At 31.0% G+C, this 17,484-nt stretch overlaps 2 protein-coding genes across 2 annotated transcripts in view; both read right to left on the bottom strand.

The window, feature by feature from the left end:
- Window positions 1-3,001: 3,001 nt before the first annotated feature.
- LOC143912078 (acyl-CoA Delta-9 desaturase) lies at window positions 3,002-7,892 on the bottom strand. The gene is made up of 7 exons (XM_077431250.1): window positions 7,734-7,892; window positions 6,905-7,057; window positions 5,122-5,252; window positions 4,460-4,665; window positions 4,160-4,345; window positions 3,952-4,058; window positions 3,002-3,883 (listed from the first exon to the last, which is right to left on the bottom strand). Exons 2-7 carry the CDS (start codon window positions 7,050-7,052, stop codon window positions 3,675-3,677), a joined length of 987 nt encoding a protein of 328 aa, XP_077287376.1. The 5' UTR covers window positions 7,053-7,057; window positions 7,734-7,892; the 3' UTR covers window positions 3,002-3,674.
- A 2,247-nt stretch (window positions 7,893-10,139) lies between these two features.
- LOC143912255 (acyl-CoA Delta-9 desaturase-like) overlaps window positions 10,140-17,484 on the bottom strand; it is a 28,756-nt gene continuing 21,411 nt past the window's right edge. Inside the window, exons 2-7 of the mRNA XM_077431530.1 lie at window positions 14,906-15,293; window positions 14,706-14,836; window positions 14,419-14,624; window positions 12,354-12,539; window positions 12,089-12,264; window positions 10,140-12,017 (exon numbers count right to left, since the gene is read on the bottom strand). Of these exons, the coding sequence (XP_077287656.1) occupies window positions 11,842-12,017; window positions 12,089-12,264; window positions 12,354-12,539; window positions 14,419-14,624; window positions 14,706-14,836; window positions 14,906-15,263 (1,233 nt within the window). The 5' untranslated portion in view covers window positions 15,264-15,293 and the 3' untranslated portion in view covers window positions 10,140-11,841. The remainder of the gene's footprint in view (window positions 12,018-12,088; window positions 12,265-12,353; window positions 12,540-14,418; window positions 14,625-14,705; window positions 14,837-14,905; window positions 15,294-17,484) is intronic.

Raw genomic sequence — 17,484 nt, 5'->3', positions numbered from 1 at the left:
GGCCAAATTTTATATATGTATGTTACTGCTACATTACTGAAAGTCAAGACCTTGACTGCTACTTTTATTATTAGAGTATTTTGTATAGTCATATTTTTTTATCTAGAAATATAATACATATGTATAATACAATTTGAAAAGTTAAATGTACATGTAGTTATTTACATGCGATGGTATTTGAAAATAAAACAATTGGATACTTGACTCAAATTGTCATGATTACCCACTTATATTTGAATTTATAGTCGGATATATAACTTGCATTTTACATGTAATTTAATGAATGTCAGTTGGTTCTTAGTTGTTATTTTTATTATTTTAAATCTTTTTGAATATGAAGCTAGTGAGAATGCAATGACTCCATCTGTTGATGTTTTTGAAAACTTCTCATAGTTCTATAGTAGATTCCTATAGTTTTGTCCGTTTTTCCTAACACGATATTGATTTTACTTTTGTAATTTTCTTGAAATACTAATTTCTTCTGAAAAGACGACACTAAAAATATTTCAAAATTTTATGATACAAATATTATATTTTATACTGAGTTTTTCCCAAAGTATTTTTTTTTTTAATTGGAACATTGACAAATTTGGTTTAATGTAATGCGGTGTTGACCCAAGGTGAAGAGGGGGGGGGGGGCATGATAAAAATCCATATATTTTGTCATAAATATACATATATAGGCTACGTTTTATTTTCGATTGCCTTTATATTGCATCGAGTTATTGGGTCTTTTACCATATTAAGTATTAGGCTGGAAAAATAAAAGTTCTTAAAAACATATCCCAATGAAATTGGATAAGCTGAGAAACTATGCATACAGTATTGTAAAATTCTCGGTAATAATCTGTTGGAGAATATTCTCAAGAATATTCTCCAAACCGAGAGTTTTCGAGAATATTCTTTTTTAGAGGATCTGGAGGGCTTTATACTATTCCGTTGCAATTTCAAAAAATGGATAAATTCGTGTGAACGGTAAGATGAGGGAAGACACGAATAAAATTAATTAACTAATGCAAAAAACTAATTAATAATAATTTTTAACATTTTGCATTTCATATGTACAGAGAGAGGGTAAGTAAATGTGGCTTTTGATTAGTTGGCGAAACACAACAGAAATTTTACGCCTATTATGTAGTTTGTGTTAAAAGATTTAACGATTTCGTAGAAAAACTCAAAGCTTTATTTATAGATCTGGAAGCAAAAAAAAACCAACTGACATTTTAGTGTTAATGGTAACTCGCATTGTTTATTTACCAATTTTTATAGTTTCTAAACTTAATAAATTTACCTTTTCATATAATGTAATGTGTTTTAAAAGTACGCACTGATGTTATAACAATTAAAATACCCAAATTCATACAAAATCTGTATTAAAAAATTTCTTCTAAAACTTTGAAAGTAAATTGATAAATTCGTGTGAACTTTAAAGATGAGGGAGGAAATGTATAAAATATTTTTTTACGATCTTGTGTGTTAAGTTTAAAAGAATGATAAAATCAGTAAGTGGGAACAATTTCATTGGAATATATTCACCAAAGCAATAAAAATATGTATAATTTATTGCTTCCAGAGTTAATAAGCATTGCATTCCTGTGAGAATTTCGCGGAAAACGTTCATGGTGGTATTGTCTCAGTGTCGTCAGAATGAAAAAATGTCATTCAAAATGCTCTCAGACATTCTAGAAAGTCCTATTACTCCTGTTAGGTCCAGAAAATATCCTAGAATCATCTAAAAAGGTAATAAACTATCTAGTTTTATAACCAAGAAAATTCTCGGCGAATAATCTTTTGGAAAATATTCTCGGAATACTCTCGTTCTTCGAGAATATTCTCCACTTACAACACTATACGCATATGAACCGCTCAACGGTCTCAAATATTATTTTATTGAATGACGAACTAACTGAGTTAATGGACAAGGGTGCTCAAGTAGATGTCATATACAGTAAAGCTTTTGATCGGATTCGGCACGACATTTTAATTTTAAAATTATCTAACATATGTAGGTATCAGGGGTGACCTACTTCGATGGTTTTCTTCTTACATTGGCAACCGCTCTCAAGCAGTTGTTATTAACAATTATATTTCCGGTTGGTTCAACATACCTAGTGGAGTACCCCAAGGTTCTTCGCTTGCGCCCTTACTCTTCTTAATTTTCATTAATGACATCAGTACATGTCTTACTCATTCGAAATTACTTTGCTTCGCTGATGACATGAAAATCTTTACGGCAGTTGCATCTCCTGAAGTTCTCTTCAAGCTGATCTTATTAATCTAGAGAAATACTGCACCTTTAATCACCTGGAGCTCAATCCCACCAAATGCAGCGTTGTAACTTTCAGTCGAAAACGGAATCCCTTATTGAACGATTATATCCTAAAGGGAAAACGTTTACAAAGAAACACGGTAATTCGTGACCTTGGTGTGCTCCATGATTCGCACTTACTGTTTGATAAAAACATCGATTATATCGTCTCGAAGGCGCTTCGGTAATTAGGATTTATCTTACGTATTTCTACAGATTTTAAATTTAAATTTACACTCCAGCATAGAAGAGAAATAGCAGATATTACATATCTTATGAAATTATTATCTGGCTTAATCGATTGTCCGTTACTCCTATCTAAAATATATTTAAAAATACCGAGTAGATCGTCGCGTACCTATGCCCCAATTGCAATTCCGTATGCGAGCTCTAATTATAGACAAAACTCTTTTATGTGGCGAGCAAATAAAACCTTTATTCGATTAGCGAGAGATCATAACCTTGATATTTTTGATAATACGCATGAGCAAAAGCAAGGCGAGCAATAGTTAAATCATTTTTTGAATAATCTTTTAATTAAATTTCTATGTTTTTTCTTATGTTTATTTGAAATTTCATGTATGATTACGTGTATGCTTTAGTTTATTACTACCAGCGGAAACCTGTAATTGGTCTTTTGTTATTTACTTTATTATTTGTTCTGTTTTGTAATTAAGACTGTTGATTTTCCTTAAATAAAAAAAAGATATAATCATATTTATTGACAGTTTTATTTTTTGAACAGGAAAACTTAAATTACATTCCAACGCTTTTAGAGAATACTTGTTGTTTTACCCGGCTTCGCTCAGTATTTGTAATATATTCATTAGCTTTTTTATTAAATTTATTTGAATAAAAAAAAAACGCGACTCGTTGTCATAGAAATTTTGACTTGTATACGATTCCCAACCAAAGATACTTATAAACATACATATATGTATATTTACATACAAAGTCTCTTTCGAAATTATATATTATATATGTATATGTACATATGTACATGTTTGAAAACACAACTGCTACCATTTTTAATAAATTTTAATTTGGAATTGAAATGGGAAAAATCGTCAAAATAATATGTATATCGAAACATGTTTATTTTCATAAATTACATTAATTTTTTGTATAGATTTCATAAATAGAAAATAAAGCTTGTAATGTTAAAACTTTGGTAACCGCCCCACCGTTTTAGAGCTTTGTATTTCCTTCACAATAATAAAAAGACATTCTAAATGATGATTTTATTAAAATATAAATAAATAAACAGCTGTTAAATAAAAATTAAAAGCTCTTGTAGGCAGTTCATAATTGACTGAGTCATGTAATTATTACATGCCTTAGTTAACAATAATCATCCAGTATGTTCTCAATTAAATGCAGTGCTTTTGCTTAGAAAATGGTCTTGGGCCGGAGGATGAAGATTTTCAGCTTCTTTTAAGCAATCAACAATCGTGCGGCCTGATGATACAAAATTAGATAATGCTCCTTTGATAGCGTCTGGTTCCATAGTCCTCAATCCAGTGGCCCAGCCTAAAGCAGCCCATACTCTAATAAAATTAGTGGAGCATCCAGAACCTGAATTCAAATATGATAAGTTGAGAATTCGTGTTATACGTGATGTAAATTTTTATTTCAAAACGCACCGTATGATCCAAATTCTCCACATTTATAATCCCAAGGCAAAAGATAATGATACTGTGGCCAGTAACTCTTGTTTAATACAAATACTAGGTTTGATTCAGCTGGATTTCTAAATAGGACACAATATTTAATATCATATGTACATATGTATGTATAAATATGTACATATACATACATATTACAAATATAAAATGACATATTTTGACTTACTTGTCTTCAGGATTAAGACCCCATACAATAGAAGCACTATTGATTAACCAAGAACCATTAATTACAAGTGCATATCTCAAAAATCCCATAATGAATACTGAATTCATGATACTATCACCCCAATAATCAACAGGAGCGTTGATAGGTAAAAGTAAAAATATTATTGGATATAGAATCCAATAAAACCTTTGGAAGAAAAGATTATATAAAATACATATTATGATAAATACATATAAATGAGTATATGTATGTTCATTTACATCATATATACATATATAATATATAATAAAGTTGTAGTACCTCTTTTGGAACATGACCACTGAGTCTTTTTCTAAGTCAGATACATCTATTTCAGTAGTCAATTTTTGCTGACGTGGGCTTAAAGACTGAAGGTGAGTGTATATGTGTGCAAAAGTGAATCCTTTTTGACAGTTATAAGGATCACCATCTGTACCATAATGAGCATGGTGTAATCTATGATCCACTACCCAGTCGTATATACTACCCTAAATGTGAAAATAAAAATAAAATATTCACCCTATTTAATCTTTTAGTGCATTGATATACATACATACATATGTTCAACTTTGCTACCCATGTAAAATCTTTGCACATGTTTTTTGTATAATAAACTTTTAAATATTACAAAAAAATTCATATAATAAAAAAACAACTGATCAGAAATGTAAACCAATGAACTTCAAAGATATATTGTATGTACATATATTTATATTTCGGTGGCAAAACTAAGGTTAAATTAGGGTCACGAATTTAAAAAATCATTTCCGTTCAACAATAGTGCTACTGTCGGCAATATTACATTAAAATGCGCATTCGTTAAACATGGAAACTCACTTGAAAGTACATATATCGAAAAAATTTAAATGAAACTGACCATTCTGAATAAATAATCAATGTTAAATACACAATTTATAAGAAAATCCTTGACAAAAGTATATCACCTGTCCAACGAGGGTCTGCAAAATCATCAGTAATATTTTTAGCCCAAAATTGGCTTGATATGTAGCATGTGCCCATAGTCTGTGAGCTCCACAAGTAGCCCCAAGCAATCCACATAACACCAGGAACAAACCTTTAACAACATAAAATTACAAATGAAGAAAATTTAAATTAAAGAATACTGTACAAATGAAGAAAATTTTATATTTTATACATTTTTTTAGCTTATTTTAGTATAGTTCATTCTCAATTAAGTCAGTTAATATACATATATGATACAATAATCTATCCTGTATATTGTTTTATTTTCAGTTGAAAGTTATTTTGAAGTTAAATTGCCTGTCTTGGCATTTTTTAACAGAATAACTATTATGATTATTAAAATTAGTTGTGACTTTATAAATTGGGGATTGAATTCATATTATTAATCATATGTATAATTGCGTAGTACATATAAAAGATTCGTACAAATGTTTTTAGTATTTATTTAGTAATAACTAGCATGTAAAATCTCAAAAAAAAGAAGATTACAATAATAATATAATAGTAGATTTCCGACAAAGTTGGATCATATTTGCGTTAAAAAATGACGAGACGATGTGAAGGGCATTTGAAACATGTCTAAGACGAAGTATGTACATCGCAAAATAATTGTAGCATGATTGTGCAGAACCACAATGACAAACTCCAATAGTGCACACAGTAAAGAACCAATTTTATGTTAAATATTCAACATTATGCAGGATTGCTTTGTGAAGCATTTTCATGAGAACTTCATGTATACGTTGTGGATATGTAAATTTAGCACTAGAAGAAAAGGTTGAATTCCTTATAAATTTGCATTTGGATAATAAGCACGAGGTTTCGGGTTTTGCTAATAGAATGCATTCGGTGATATTATGAAATTATTATATTGATTTATAACATATGTATTTATTAGGAAACCGTAAGCGATTGAAACATTATAATATTTAGCATTTAATAATATGAGATTTCCCAATATACATATTATGAATTAATTTAATAATTCTCTGATGTTTATCTATATCACTGTATAGTAATGCATTCTTTAATATTAACATCTAAACAAATATAAGTTACATCAACACTATGCCGTATTTAGTTTTAAATACTCGTTAATGCACTTTCGTAACATGTTCAAGTATTTGTTGGAGGCCTTGGAAAATGCAAGAGCAAGAGCATGAGACGAAACGCTAAATAATTCTGGTAGTCATCAAAGTATATAGTCGTGCACGTTTGCCCTACGCATTAAAAACCATTACATATTGCATTTTACTGTTTATATAGTAAAGATAACTGCATTTTTTGTCAATTACAGACAATTAAAACGGCATCGTTTGCATCAATGTGAATGAAATGCGAGTCACCGAGTGTTTACGTGTATTATTTAACAAGTAAGTGCATATGTATACTTCGAAAATATTGTGTCCTTAAAATTTTTCTTTTGCTCATTGAAACATCAGTGGGAAAAATAAATTATAAAATAAAAGGACTTTTAATATAATTGAAGTTAACTGCAGGAAAATTGTGAAGCATTATGTATGTATATTTGGTTCTGGTGATTTATTGTAATCATTAAAACGCTGTTCAGATTAATAAGGTCCTTAGGACATTTGTTCTCCAATGGACTATTCAGACCAACAACGAAGAAATTCCTTTTGAAATCCTATGTTTATCATTTTGCCTAGTCCAGACGGACTATAAGGACGCGAACTGTACGTTTATAGTAAAAAATAAAATGTGTCATAATATAAAGGAACTTACAGAAAATGTTTGTGAAGAGTCTGGCGTCTGTGAAAGCTAAATATAATCCATGCAAGGACAGTAAGTGAATGTGTATGAAGAATAGAACATTTGGCCAATTTGCTTCTCTTCTGTTCAGCGCCTTTTCAGTGCTCGATTCTTCGACCATGTTGTCTAGAATTATATTTAAAATATCATTTCGGTGTATCGTCGTAGTAGGTTTTACGAAAAACATGTGTATAAAATTTCCGCGATCAGTAAACGAACGTTGACGAGTAGTTCAAATTCAGGTCAAATGGCAAAGCATTGTTTCAAATTTAATCTATTGCGTTTATTAACGTTTATCATTTCAATACGAATCGTAAATTAGAGGTCATATTATCATGCATATTATGTTCTACTACATGTGAGCGTGTTCAAATAATTTATTATTAACAAAAAAATTATATGTTATGATGTGGAGACTCTGGTTTAAATTTTGCAATATCGAATGCGACAAGTGCAGTTAATTTATATTATAGTGATTATATACAAATTATGGAGTAATTATCTGTTTAGTTTATTAATTTATCGTTAAATGTATGTACATGATATCAACGTATGTACTTTAGATTTTATAAATATTAATCAAAATATATATCATATATAAATAAATAAATTAAATATAATTAATTGTTGTACCAAATATTACAATTGCCATTCAGAATCAATACAGTTCTATATTATCTGAAGAAATTCTTAAAATAAATATACTTTTACATTCTTAGTTTCGTTATTAATTCAGGATAAAATAACAGAAAATAATTGTTTGTAGCTCAAAAAAACACATACAAAATCAGTTAAATTTTACCTGAGTTTGTTGAATGTTTACAAGAACATGAGTTCGACTTCGTGACAGTACAAGACCAAGCGAGAGAGTGCACTGCGCGCTATCCGCTTGGAAAACTCGCATTGACTGATTCTGATTCAACCAGTTGGACTGATTTACCAACTATTCGCTTCATAGGGTGTGTGACAACACACTGATGCAATTTTTAGCTTGAAAATTATTTAATATTATAAAATAATAAGTCATTTTAACTTTTTTGTTTTCTTCAACCCTTTCAGTGTGACGTATTTTCTGTTGAAATCCTGCCACGTTGAAAATTTCGCCAACATTTCCAACTAGAATTATTTAGAAATGCAATAGAAAGCAGGTATAAAAATTGTAGCTAATCCAAACAAGCCCTAGATGACTACCGCCGAGGATTTCGAGTTTTGTAGAGGTGTGTTTAGACTCTCTAATATATCTTGCAACAATATAAAATAAACGAAAGAAGTCTATTGATTAATGTATTTTTCCAAAACTAGTTCCATCTTCTTCGTTGTTGTTAAAATGTAATGCTCACAATCTAAATTCCAAGCCACAATGTAAAATACTCAGCAGTTAGGGATTTCCATCGGATAAAGGTCTGTTCATACCTATCCAGCACGACCCGAATCCTGCAAGTATCCTGCAAGTGCGGACAGTTTTCTTTAGTACATTCTATATGGACGCGCATGAATGCGTAAATGCGAATGAAGTATGAATACGTTCATATAATGTACCAAAGAATACTATCCGCACTTGCAGGACACCTGCAGGATACGGGTCGTGCTGGATAGGTATGACCTTAATTTTGCTATGGTTATAAATAAAGCCCGGACCCTGAGGGGGCCGTTTATTGTTCAAATTTTGTAAATGCATTGTTAAAGGTTTGCCGAACCTTTTTTACAAAGCATTTACAACAATTGAACAATAAACGGCACGCTTCCGATCCTACCTCTAGTTATAAATTCAGAAATTTCGGTGTCAACGAGTCTTTATAAACGTTGAGAAATGAATGACATGGATTACACGACCTATGTTCAATGCATTTTTTTTTCAATGCTACCTTTAAAAGCTTAGCAGGTAGTATTCTTGTTTACTTTGTACATGCTCAATATAAAACGCCTATCGGCGTTTTGCAAGCCCGTGGACTTGTCAGCAAAACACCGATTCAGCGTTGATCAGCATTAAAAGGGTTAAGCGGCAACTTTTCTCTTTTTTTATTGAAACGAATACGTAATAAAATGTAATATGTTTATATTCAATATTATATAAAAAAATAATAGATGAAAGTCAAACGGCGTCAGATCCAGATTGTACGGAGGATTTGCAGTGATTGATCAGGTGATGATCAATTGGTGGAATTGACGATGGAAGTGGTAAGTAAAATGGGGTCCACAAACTCTTGAGTTGATGAAGACTCGAAAAATGATATATATGTAGACTGAGTGTGTACAAACTCTAAGATTAGGAGTGGGGGTAGACGTGCTTATGAGTACTTGTCCCGTATTACCTTCCAGCCTGGAATATTTTCCTGGTACGAGTTCATTTTTCGAGTCTTCATCAATGCCGTAAGGGTCACCGAGTAAAATACTACTTAAAAATGAAATCTGAAGCTATCAATAACTCATAACTAACAGTGTCAAAGTTAAGACACATTCAGGATCACGTTGTATTCCAAAGTATCAACTTCTGCTGTTGACATCTACATGCATATGGGTTCCCGGAAAGATGCACCAAATTGCACTGAATAGTAGCGCAGTTTTGAGAAGTCCTAATTTTAAAAGTTGCTCAAAAAATAACTAACGCAATAGAATTCCACAAAAAAAGGTTAGCACCCTCAGATAACATACAAATAACCCTTGAGGCTTTTTTGTGCGATTTTATTGTGTTAGTTCTCCTTGTGCATTTTTCCGGTCTCAATACATATGTACATATCAGTGCCGTGCCGTGAAAATCTGTTTTTATCGCACAGCCTTACTACGTTTGCGCGAGCAGGATACAAAGGGACTCGGTATGATGTCACCTAGTTCCCTTGTATCCTGCTCGCGCACACGTAAGTAAGGCAGTGCGATAAAAACGGGAAGATTTCCACAGAACGCCACTTTTACAAATGCATATATGCGTCAAGGATTCATACGTAAAAATCACTTTTGTATATGTGAATTTGTGCTTAAATACTTTAAATTTTAACACCTGGTATAAACAACTAATGTATGTATATGTACCATAGTAACGGGCTCAAACAATTAAATTTATGTGCATTCATTATAAATACATTCGATGATATCAAAGGTTGAATATTTCGCAACTTTGCTTACCCTTATATATGGCATTGAAAAATCATTCAGTCATTAGGATTTGTTCTATTGGAATGTTGTGAGGAAAAATAATAACTAAAATGTGATTATAATATGATTAAAATATTTAATACGCGAATTTTCTGTAACTGTGTATCTTATATTAAAGTAAAATACATAAGCTGAAATAAATAAAATCTAATGTAGACCAAAATATAACGTAAAATACATATGTACAAAGAATTGTAAAAAAATCAATTAATTGTATTAATAGGAGAAATACTTGAATGTGCATATATTTTACATATATGTATGTACATCGGAAATTTTGGCTTATTTCTCGATAATTTGGGATATTAGATAAAACTATGAATCGTATCCAAACTTGATTTTGAAATGATGGCATTGATTCGTTTGGAATATTTTTAATAGCGGTAAATAAGCAAAGTCTTCCACAAGTATTTATTTTAGTGTTAAATATACATATGATATAAAAAAAATACTCCCTGGAACATTTGGGATCATCTTCTATTGTACAATATCATGAATTTTATAAAAATACTAACACTTTTGACTTTCAAGGCCTCGTAATATGGTCCAATAGATTTGCAACATTTTCATGGATTATTTTATATATTACAATTATACAATGGACAAAAAAATAGCACCTGTTCTTTAGAAAGTATGCATCTTTTGCGCCAACGATAAATGAAATAAAAAGAAAAATTTCTTTAAAACGTAATGCCCATAACTGCCAATGCTATATGCTATGTATGTACATATATGGATAGCATTTGTGCATCTACATATGTAGTTAGGTATGTATTTATGTAGCAGATTAATGGTATATATAGAAATGTATACATGTAAGTATTTATTTCATTTGAAGCTCTATTTTGATTTTGTATAGATTAAAATACAATAAAAAGAATATTTATTAAATAAAATTCTCTACTAGCTAATTGGTGAGCCAAACTTTTGAATTCATGGATATACATATATAAGAACGAGGGAAAAATACAATAGCTGTTTGTTATATTTAATTAATGTGTGCATCGATTTTACGATTTATTTAATATTTGTCAAGAAAAATCATATGAGTAGTCTCTTATATGGGTAACTTTTTTGTGTGAACTCGAATATTGCATCTCACATAAGACAATAAGTTGATGGCTCAATTTCAAGCAGTAATTAATAAACAACATTTTTTTATAATAGATTATTATAATTATTAGGCAATATTTATTAGACATAAACGATACAAAACTAAAAAATAAAATCTAAGAGGTAGCAAAAACAAAAACATATAATCAGAATTAAAAATTATTATTATTTGATTACACTATGGTAGAATATACATACAGTAAGATAATTTTAATACCGAAAATATGATTAAAACAGAAAATAAGTGAAATACATACACACGTATAATATATTGTAAAATATTAAAGCTTCAGTAATTGTACAATCCTAATAAAGCAACATTTTTCAACAACTTTTAATGAAATATGTATTTACGCATTTTTAAAAAGTGGTAAATTTAAGTTAACCCAAAAAAAAAACATTAAATTCCAATGGTTATTAAAAAAAATAATAATACAAATCATACGTAGTGCAATGAAATTAAAATTCATAAATGGCACCAACAAATAAAATAACGCATGATTGTGAAAAAAATAAACTTAAACCATTCATGTATCATTTAAATTGTATTAAATTATAACCATGAAACAATTAAATAACTAAATCTTATTGCAATATAATAATTTTAAATAATTACAATAAACTTAAAAAATATCTTCGGGCAAAATTTATTTTTCAGAATGTTCACCCATGTTCTCTAATTCGATCAAATCTTCATGTGGTATATCTTTATCACCATATCCCCACACTGGAACAACATTTGGATCGTGATGATCAAGTGGGTAACTACCATCACCGCACCTTTCAGCACGACGAGCTATCATTGTAGGAGATACTGATTTTCCTAAAATAATTTTTATGTTAGAAATATGACAAAGTATAGTAATTTAAGAATACATTTTTCTAAACACTTACTATCATATGCCCAACCGACTTTTGCAAAGAAGTCGATAAATGCAGTGGTGATATTGAATGAGTAAGACCCTAACTCGCTAGTTTTATAATCCCATGGGAACACATGATGATAGTTATGCCAACCTTCGCCAAGAGCTGCTATAGCAACAGCCAAATTTTCTACTGGGCTAATATGTCTGAAATATATAAAAACCCAATTAGAATAATTCAATGTCTACACATTAGTGAGATACAAGATAATAAATAGCATATGCATAACACTTACTTGTCATATGGTTTTTGACCCCACATATGAGCAACACTATTAACGAAAAATGCAATATTAAGTGTAACAGTGAAACGGCAATTGAAATTCACCCAAAAACTGACCCACAAAGCCTCCTGCCATAACCAAACTGGCAACAAAACTGGTAGTCCAATATTGAGAATTGCAAATAGGGGTATATATAGCCTGCAACATAAAAATAAAATCATTTTAAGATGTATACAATTGAAGATGGTAATGTTAACGTAACAACTGCTTTCAAAATGTGTAAATTGGGCACCCCGACCATAGCACCGGAACTAAAAACCGCCTTAACAAATCCACCTGGAACAGTGGTAGTCAATATCACCAGGATAAGCTCACCAGCAGAAAAATAAAAAAAATAAAGCAATTGCTTTTTTGGTTTTTCGAATTGCTTATCGATAAAAATTTACATACTCAAGATAATCAATGAAATTTGATATCTAAACCGTTGCAGCTGTTGTATTATCTTGTAATATAATATATATGGATAAAGAAAATCAACAGCTTTTAATACTTAGTGCAAAAATCAAAGAGCACTTTAATACTTGCAAAATATACCGATAAAGGTCTGTTCATACCTTGTCAGCATGTATCGGCAGCAGCAGGCAACCTGCAAGTACGGAGAGTATCCTTTGGTACATTCTATATGGACACATTCATACTCCATTCGCGCATGTGTATTCACGCATTCATACGCGTCATATAGAATATTCCAAAGAATACTCTCCGTACTTGCAGGTTGTCTGCCGCTGCCTATATGTGCCGACTAGGTATTAACATACCTTAATACGTGTTTAATCCGATGCAGCTGCACATATTTACCTATGTAAGTTCCCTAAAGGAATACCTGGAATATTAACGGAACACCCAAAAAATGCCAACGATGAGTTTACTTTTCAAGAATGGTTTATTTGGATTCCCATGTGCAGCTTCGTCGGGGCGGTCTTGTTCCGACAACAATGTCACGGCGGTTTTGGTACCAGCGCTTTTGTCGGGTCTCTTATAAATTAATCACAAAACATGTTGTTTAATTGTGATCTTCTTTGTGAAATCTTATTCATATTATAAAGTATGGGGCGGAAACAATTAGACAATTAGTATTTTGAAAATGAACACAATAATTAAAAAGTAAAGTGTTCCGTAACTATTAAGGAACAGAATACATACATAGTACATATGTATAGTAGTCATTTTTTAAGGTAATTTATTTATTTAAATTGGCACACATACAAAGAAAACAAAAAAGAAAAATTATAAAAACATATTAAAATTAATAAATAATGAATGACAATGAAGGTGAAGAAGCAAATCAACCACAGATTTGATTCCTAGCCCTAAAAGTACTGAAAGATTCAGCAAAAAGGTTGGGACAATCATCCATACCATCATAAAGACTGCATATCCGTGCGATTGCACTATTAAATGGTGTGTTATGACAAATTGGTGGATAAAAAAGATTTTTACATCTGTTGAATCGGGCATTAAAGTTAAAATTAATTTCGAATTTTCAAAACAGATGTGTCAAGGACACCATTAGCTGTCTTGTATAAAAGTTACAAATCAGAAACCTTTCTGCGATGAGACAAACTTACGATCTTGAAAAAAGAGAGTCTGTAACAATCTTACAAGACCAGTCTTATGAGATAAATGGCACAGAAAACGCTTCTGAATTGTCTCTAAATGATCTATATGAGTTTGGTAATAAGGATACCATATGGCTGAAGCATACTCCATATTACTGCGAACCAAACTGTTATAGAGCAATGCTTCCGATGTTACCTATGTATGTAGCTTCCGAGTTAACTAAATTTACCAGTGTATGATTCCTTCCCATCAATTTTAGGGCTTATACTTTTAATGAGGAAAGTGTTGCACAATGTTTGAAAACGTGCTGAGCTCGTAATGAAATTTGGTTTTATATAGATTTTGAATATTTACTTTTCTATTAAAGAGATCATTTTCAAGATACTAATTGTTTCCATCTAATTCTACAGTTACGTACAAAATCATTTTTCAAGGGTATTGTATGTATGTGTATTACCTCTTTTGCCACATAACAATTGGGTCGGCTTCCAAATCCGACATGTCTACGTTACGTCGGCGTTCAATCACATCTGGGTGAGGAGTCAGTACTAACCACCCAACATGAGAGAAGAAAAACCCTCGACGTGCATCGTGAGGATCCGAGTCAGTCTCACTATACTTGTGATGGACGCGATGATCCAACGCCCAAGTATATACATCACGCTGAAAGTATACAAAAATGTAGTACACACATACAATAAATAAGTAACCTTATATAAATAAAATCATCGATTAATGAAGTACCTGGCCCGTAATCGTAAACAAAAACACCAACAGAAGCCTCAAAGGCCACTTAGCTTTGTAGGCTCGATGAGACCACAGACGGTGAGCTCCAGCAGTGATGCCAAAACCAGATGTGTAAATTGTTCCAAACGCTGCAATTAGATATTAGGATTTGATATATTCATACGTTATAAATTAAGGATAAGTAATATATTACTAACCAAAAAGTGAAGTGTAAAATCTAGCAGTGGTCAATATTAAGTATAAACCGTAGGCACATCCAAGATGCAAAAATATCTGTACGATGAGATCGGGCCATCTAATTTCGGACTTGAAATTTTTAGATTCAGTCGAAACATCATTCTGAAGGCTTTCGTTATTATCACAGTTCGTTGACTCGGTATTATTTACATTGCGGTGTGTTAAATTGCTGCCGATCTGGTCACTTTTAAAAATTTGGTCCTCGGACTGTTGCACTCCAGCATTGTTCACATGCTCTTTAGGATAAATTGGTGTGTCGATCATAGTTTCAATCAGGCGCGCTTGGGTGCCGTTGCTCGTAGAATCAGGTGCCATCATGAAAGGTCGCAATGTACCATTTATTTAGTTCTGAAATACAAAAATAAAACAACAAATGAATACACTAAAAATTAATCAAAATAAATTTCATATTACATAATATATAACGTAGATGCCACATATGTATTGTCTGAATTAGGTTTAATTCAAGGACGTTTGGCTGCCAATAAACGGAATGATTCAATTCAATTGAAATGTTATTGTATGTACTTAATAAATATTGCTACATACTCCAAAGTACACGTATCAATCGGTACAATTCAAAATAACACCTGGCATGTTACTAAAATACATTTTCAAAGAATTCTGTAAGTGGCACTTATCTATCCTATTCTGCTTTTGGGAAGGTAATTTCATTTAACCAGCAGAATAGATATAATGCTTTGAACGGAGTGGTCACGGGTTCAAATCCCACTGGTTTCTGCTGGCCAGATCCTGAATTTGTGACTCCAGGTCGATCGTTTGCTATCAGAGTTTGCCAATTTATCTGATTTTCATTGAAACGATTCCAAAAAATTGGCAACCTTACCCATTTTCTCGCAAAATCTCGAATTTCGCTGAATTGTATAAAACGCTGTAAATTTGACAACAAATTTGATCATAAACGTCTCTGTGGATATTAATTGATATGTATGTATAGAATTTCGCTGAATCGTTTAAAATGCTGCAAATTTATAAATTTGACCACAGATGTCTCTGTGAATATTAATTTACCTATATACATACGTATTTATGTACTTTGCATAATATTAATAATATTTTTTTCAAATGTACAATGTTAGGCCTTCCTGGTATAAATTAAAGATTAAAATAAATTTATGCCATGGAATTTTGTTGTTTTTATTTTAACATATACATCAAAAGTAATGAAAGACATGTTCAATTTATTGAAGGATGTCTGAAAAACTTTGTCTAGGCCAAAATCTGCAAGGTTTAGAAAACATATTTTTTCATACAAGTCACGAAAGAAGTTATTCTATTAAATTTTATGAAATGACATTGGTTTAGAAGTTATAATTTTTTTCCTAAGCATTACAGATCTTCACAAGTAACCTAATTGCATGAATTTGTTAAAATAACCTACATAGCTCATCATTCATCTCCAAAAGAATCATCACTATACAAAAAAGCAATTTGTCACTTTTCATTGCATGTGTGTATTATTCAAATGAAAACATTTTCAGTCTACATATATTGTGCCAGAAGACTTTTTATTACATTATAAATACAAAAATTGAGATTTCTTTTCTTTTTACTATCTTCAGTTTGGTCTTAAGGTTAAAGTTATATGACAAATACTTATGTATGTATGTATGTACAATATACTATACATATTTATGTATATACACAGTGCCGTAGCGAGGCAATGGTAAATGGGCGAGTGCCAAAGGCGCTCGAAGTGAAGGGCGCCGAAGGCGCCCCTCGCCTATTTTATTTAAATTTTTTTAATAAAACATAAAATTTGAAATTAATTCGATGCGTTTTCGAAATATCCATTTGTATATACATATGGTATTTTTAACTGGTGGGGGGCTTATTGACTTTAATGAACAAAATTTAGAAAACCAAGGGAAACAAAATTTAGAAAACTATTTTCTCAAAAATACTTTTAAGTAGATTGTATCGATTTCTAAATGAACTTAAATGTTTAAAGCACCAATCACAAACTTTTTGCGAGGGTAAAGACCACAGGAGAATGGATCACATTGATATTTTAAATATACTGGATAGATTTATTTATTATTTATTAATAGTTTTGGACCATTGTGGCATTACAGGAAGAACCTAATGCGCCACAATGGCCTACATTTGATAAAAATAGATAGGATTTCTAAGAATCCTATCTCAATATCGTATTAGAGATACGTCGACAATGCCTGCGACAGTGGCTTCGGCAGAAAGGAGCTTTAGTAAACGTCGATTAAAGGCTTTAGTCGAGACCGATTATCAAATACAAGTATATTATCAATACAAAGTGAATTAGCAAGTAATATAAATTTTGATAATATAATAACAGACTTTGCTAACTTTTTTTATCTGTAATAATTAATAGTTAAGTTATTAATAATTTAATAGGTTACCGTTCTAGACAAATATATGGTTTAAGATAAAGAAAAATGTATTTGAAACAAACATTAATAAAAATTTAAATAAATGATAAATAAACGACAAAAATATAAAAAAAACATGAAATTTTAATTGTGTTCAAAGTGCACTGATT

This window comes from Arctopsyche grandis, chromosome 5 (assembly GCF_051622035.1).
Source record: "Arctopsyche grandis isolate Sample6627 chromosome 5, ASM5162203v2, whole genome shotgun sequence".
Taxonomy (NCBI): Eukaryota; Metazoa; Arthropoda; class Insecta; order Trichoptera; family Hydropsychidae; genus Arctopsyche; species Arctopsyche grandis.
The sequence above is the reverse complement of the archived record's forward strand: the minus strand, read 5'-3'. Positions and strand labels throughout refer to the sequence as shown.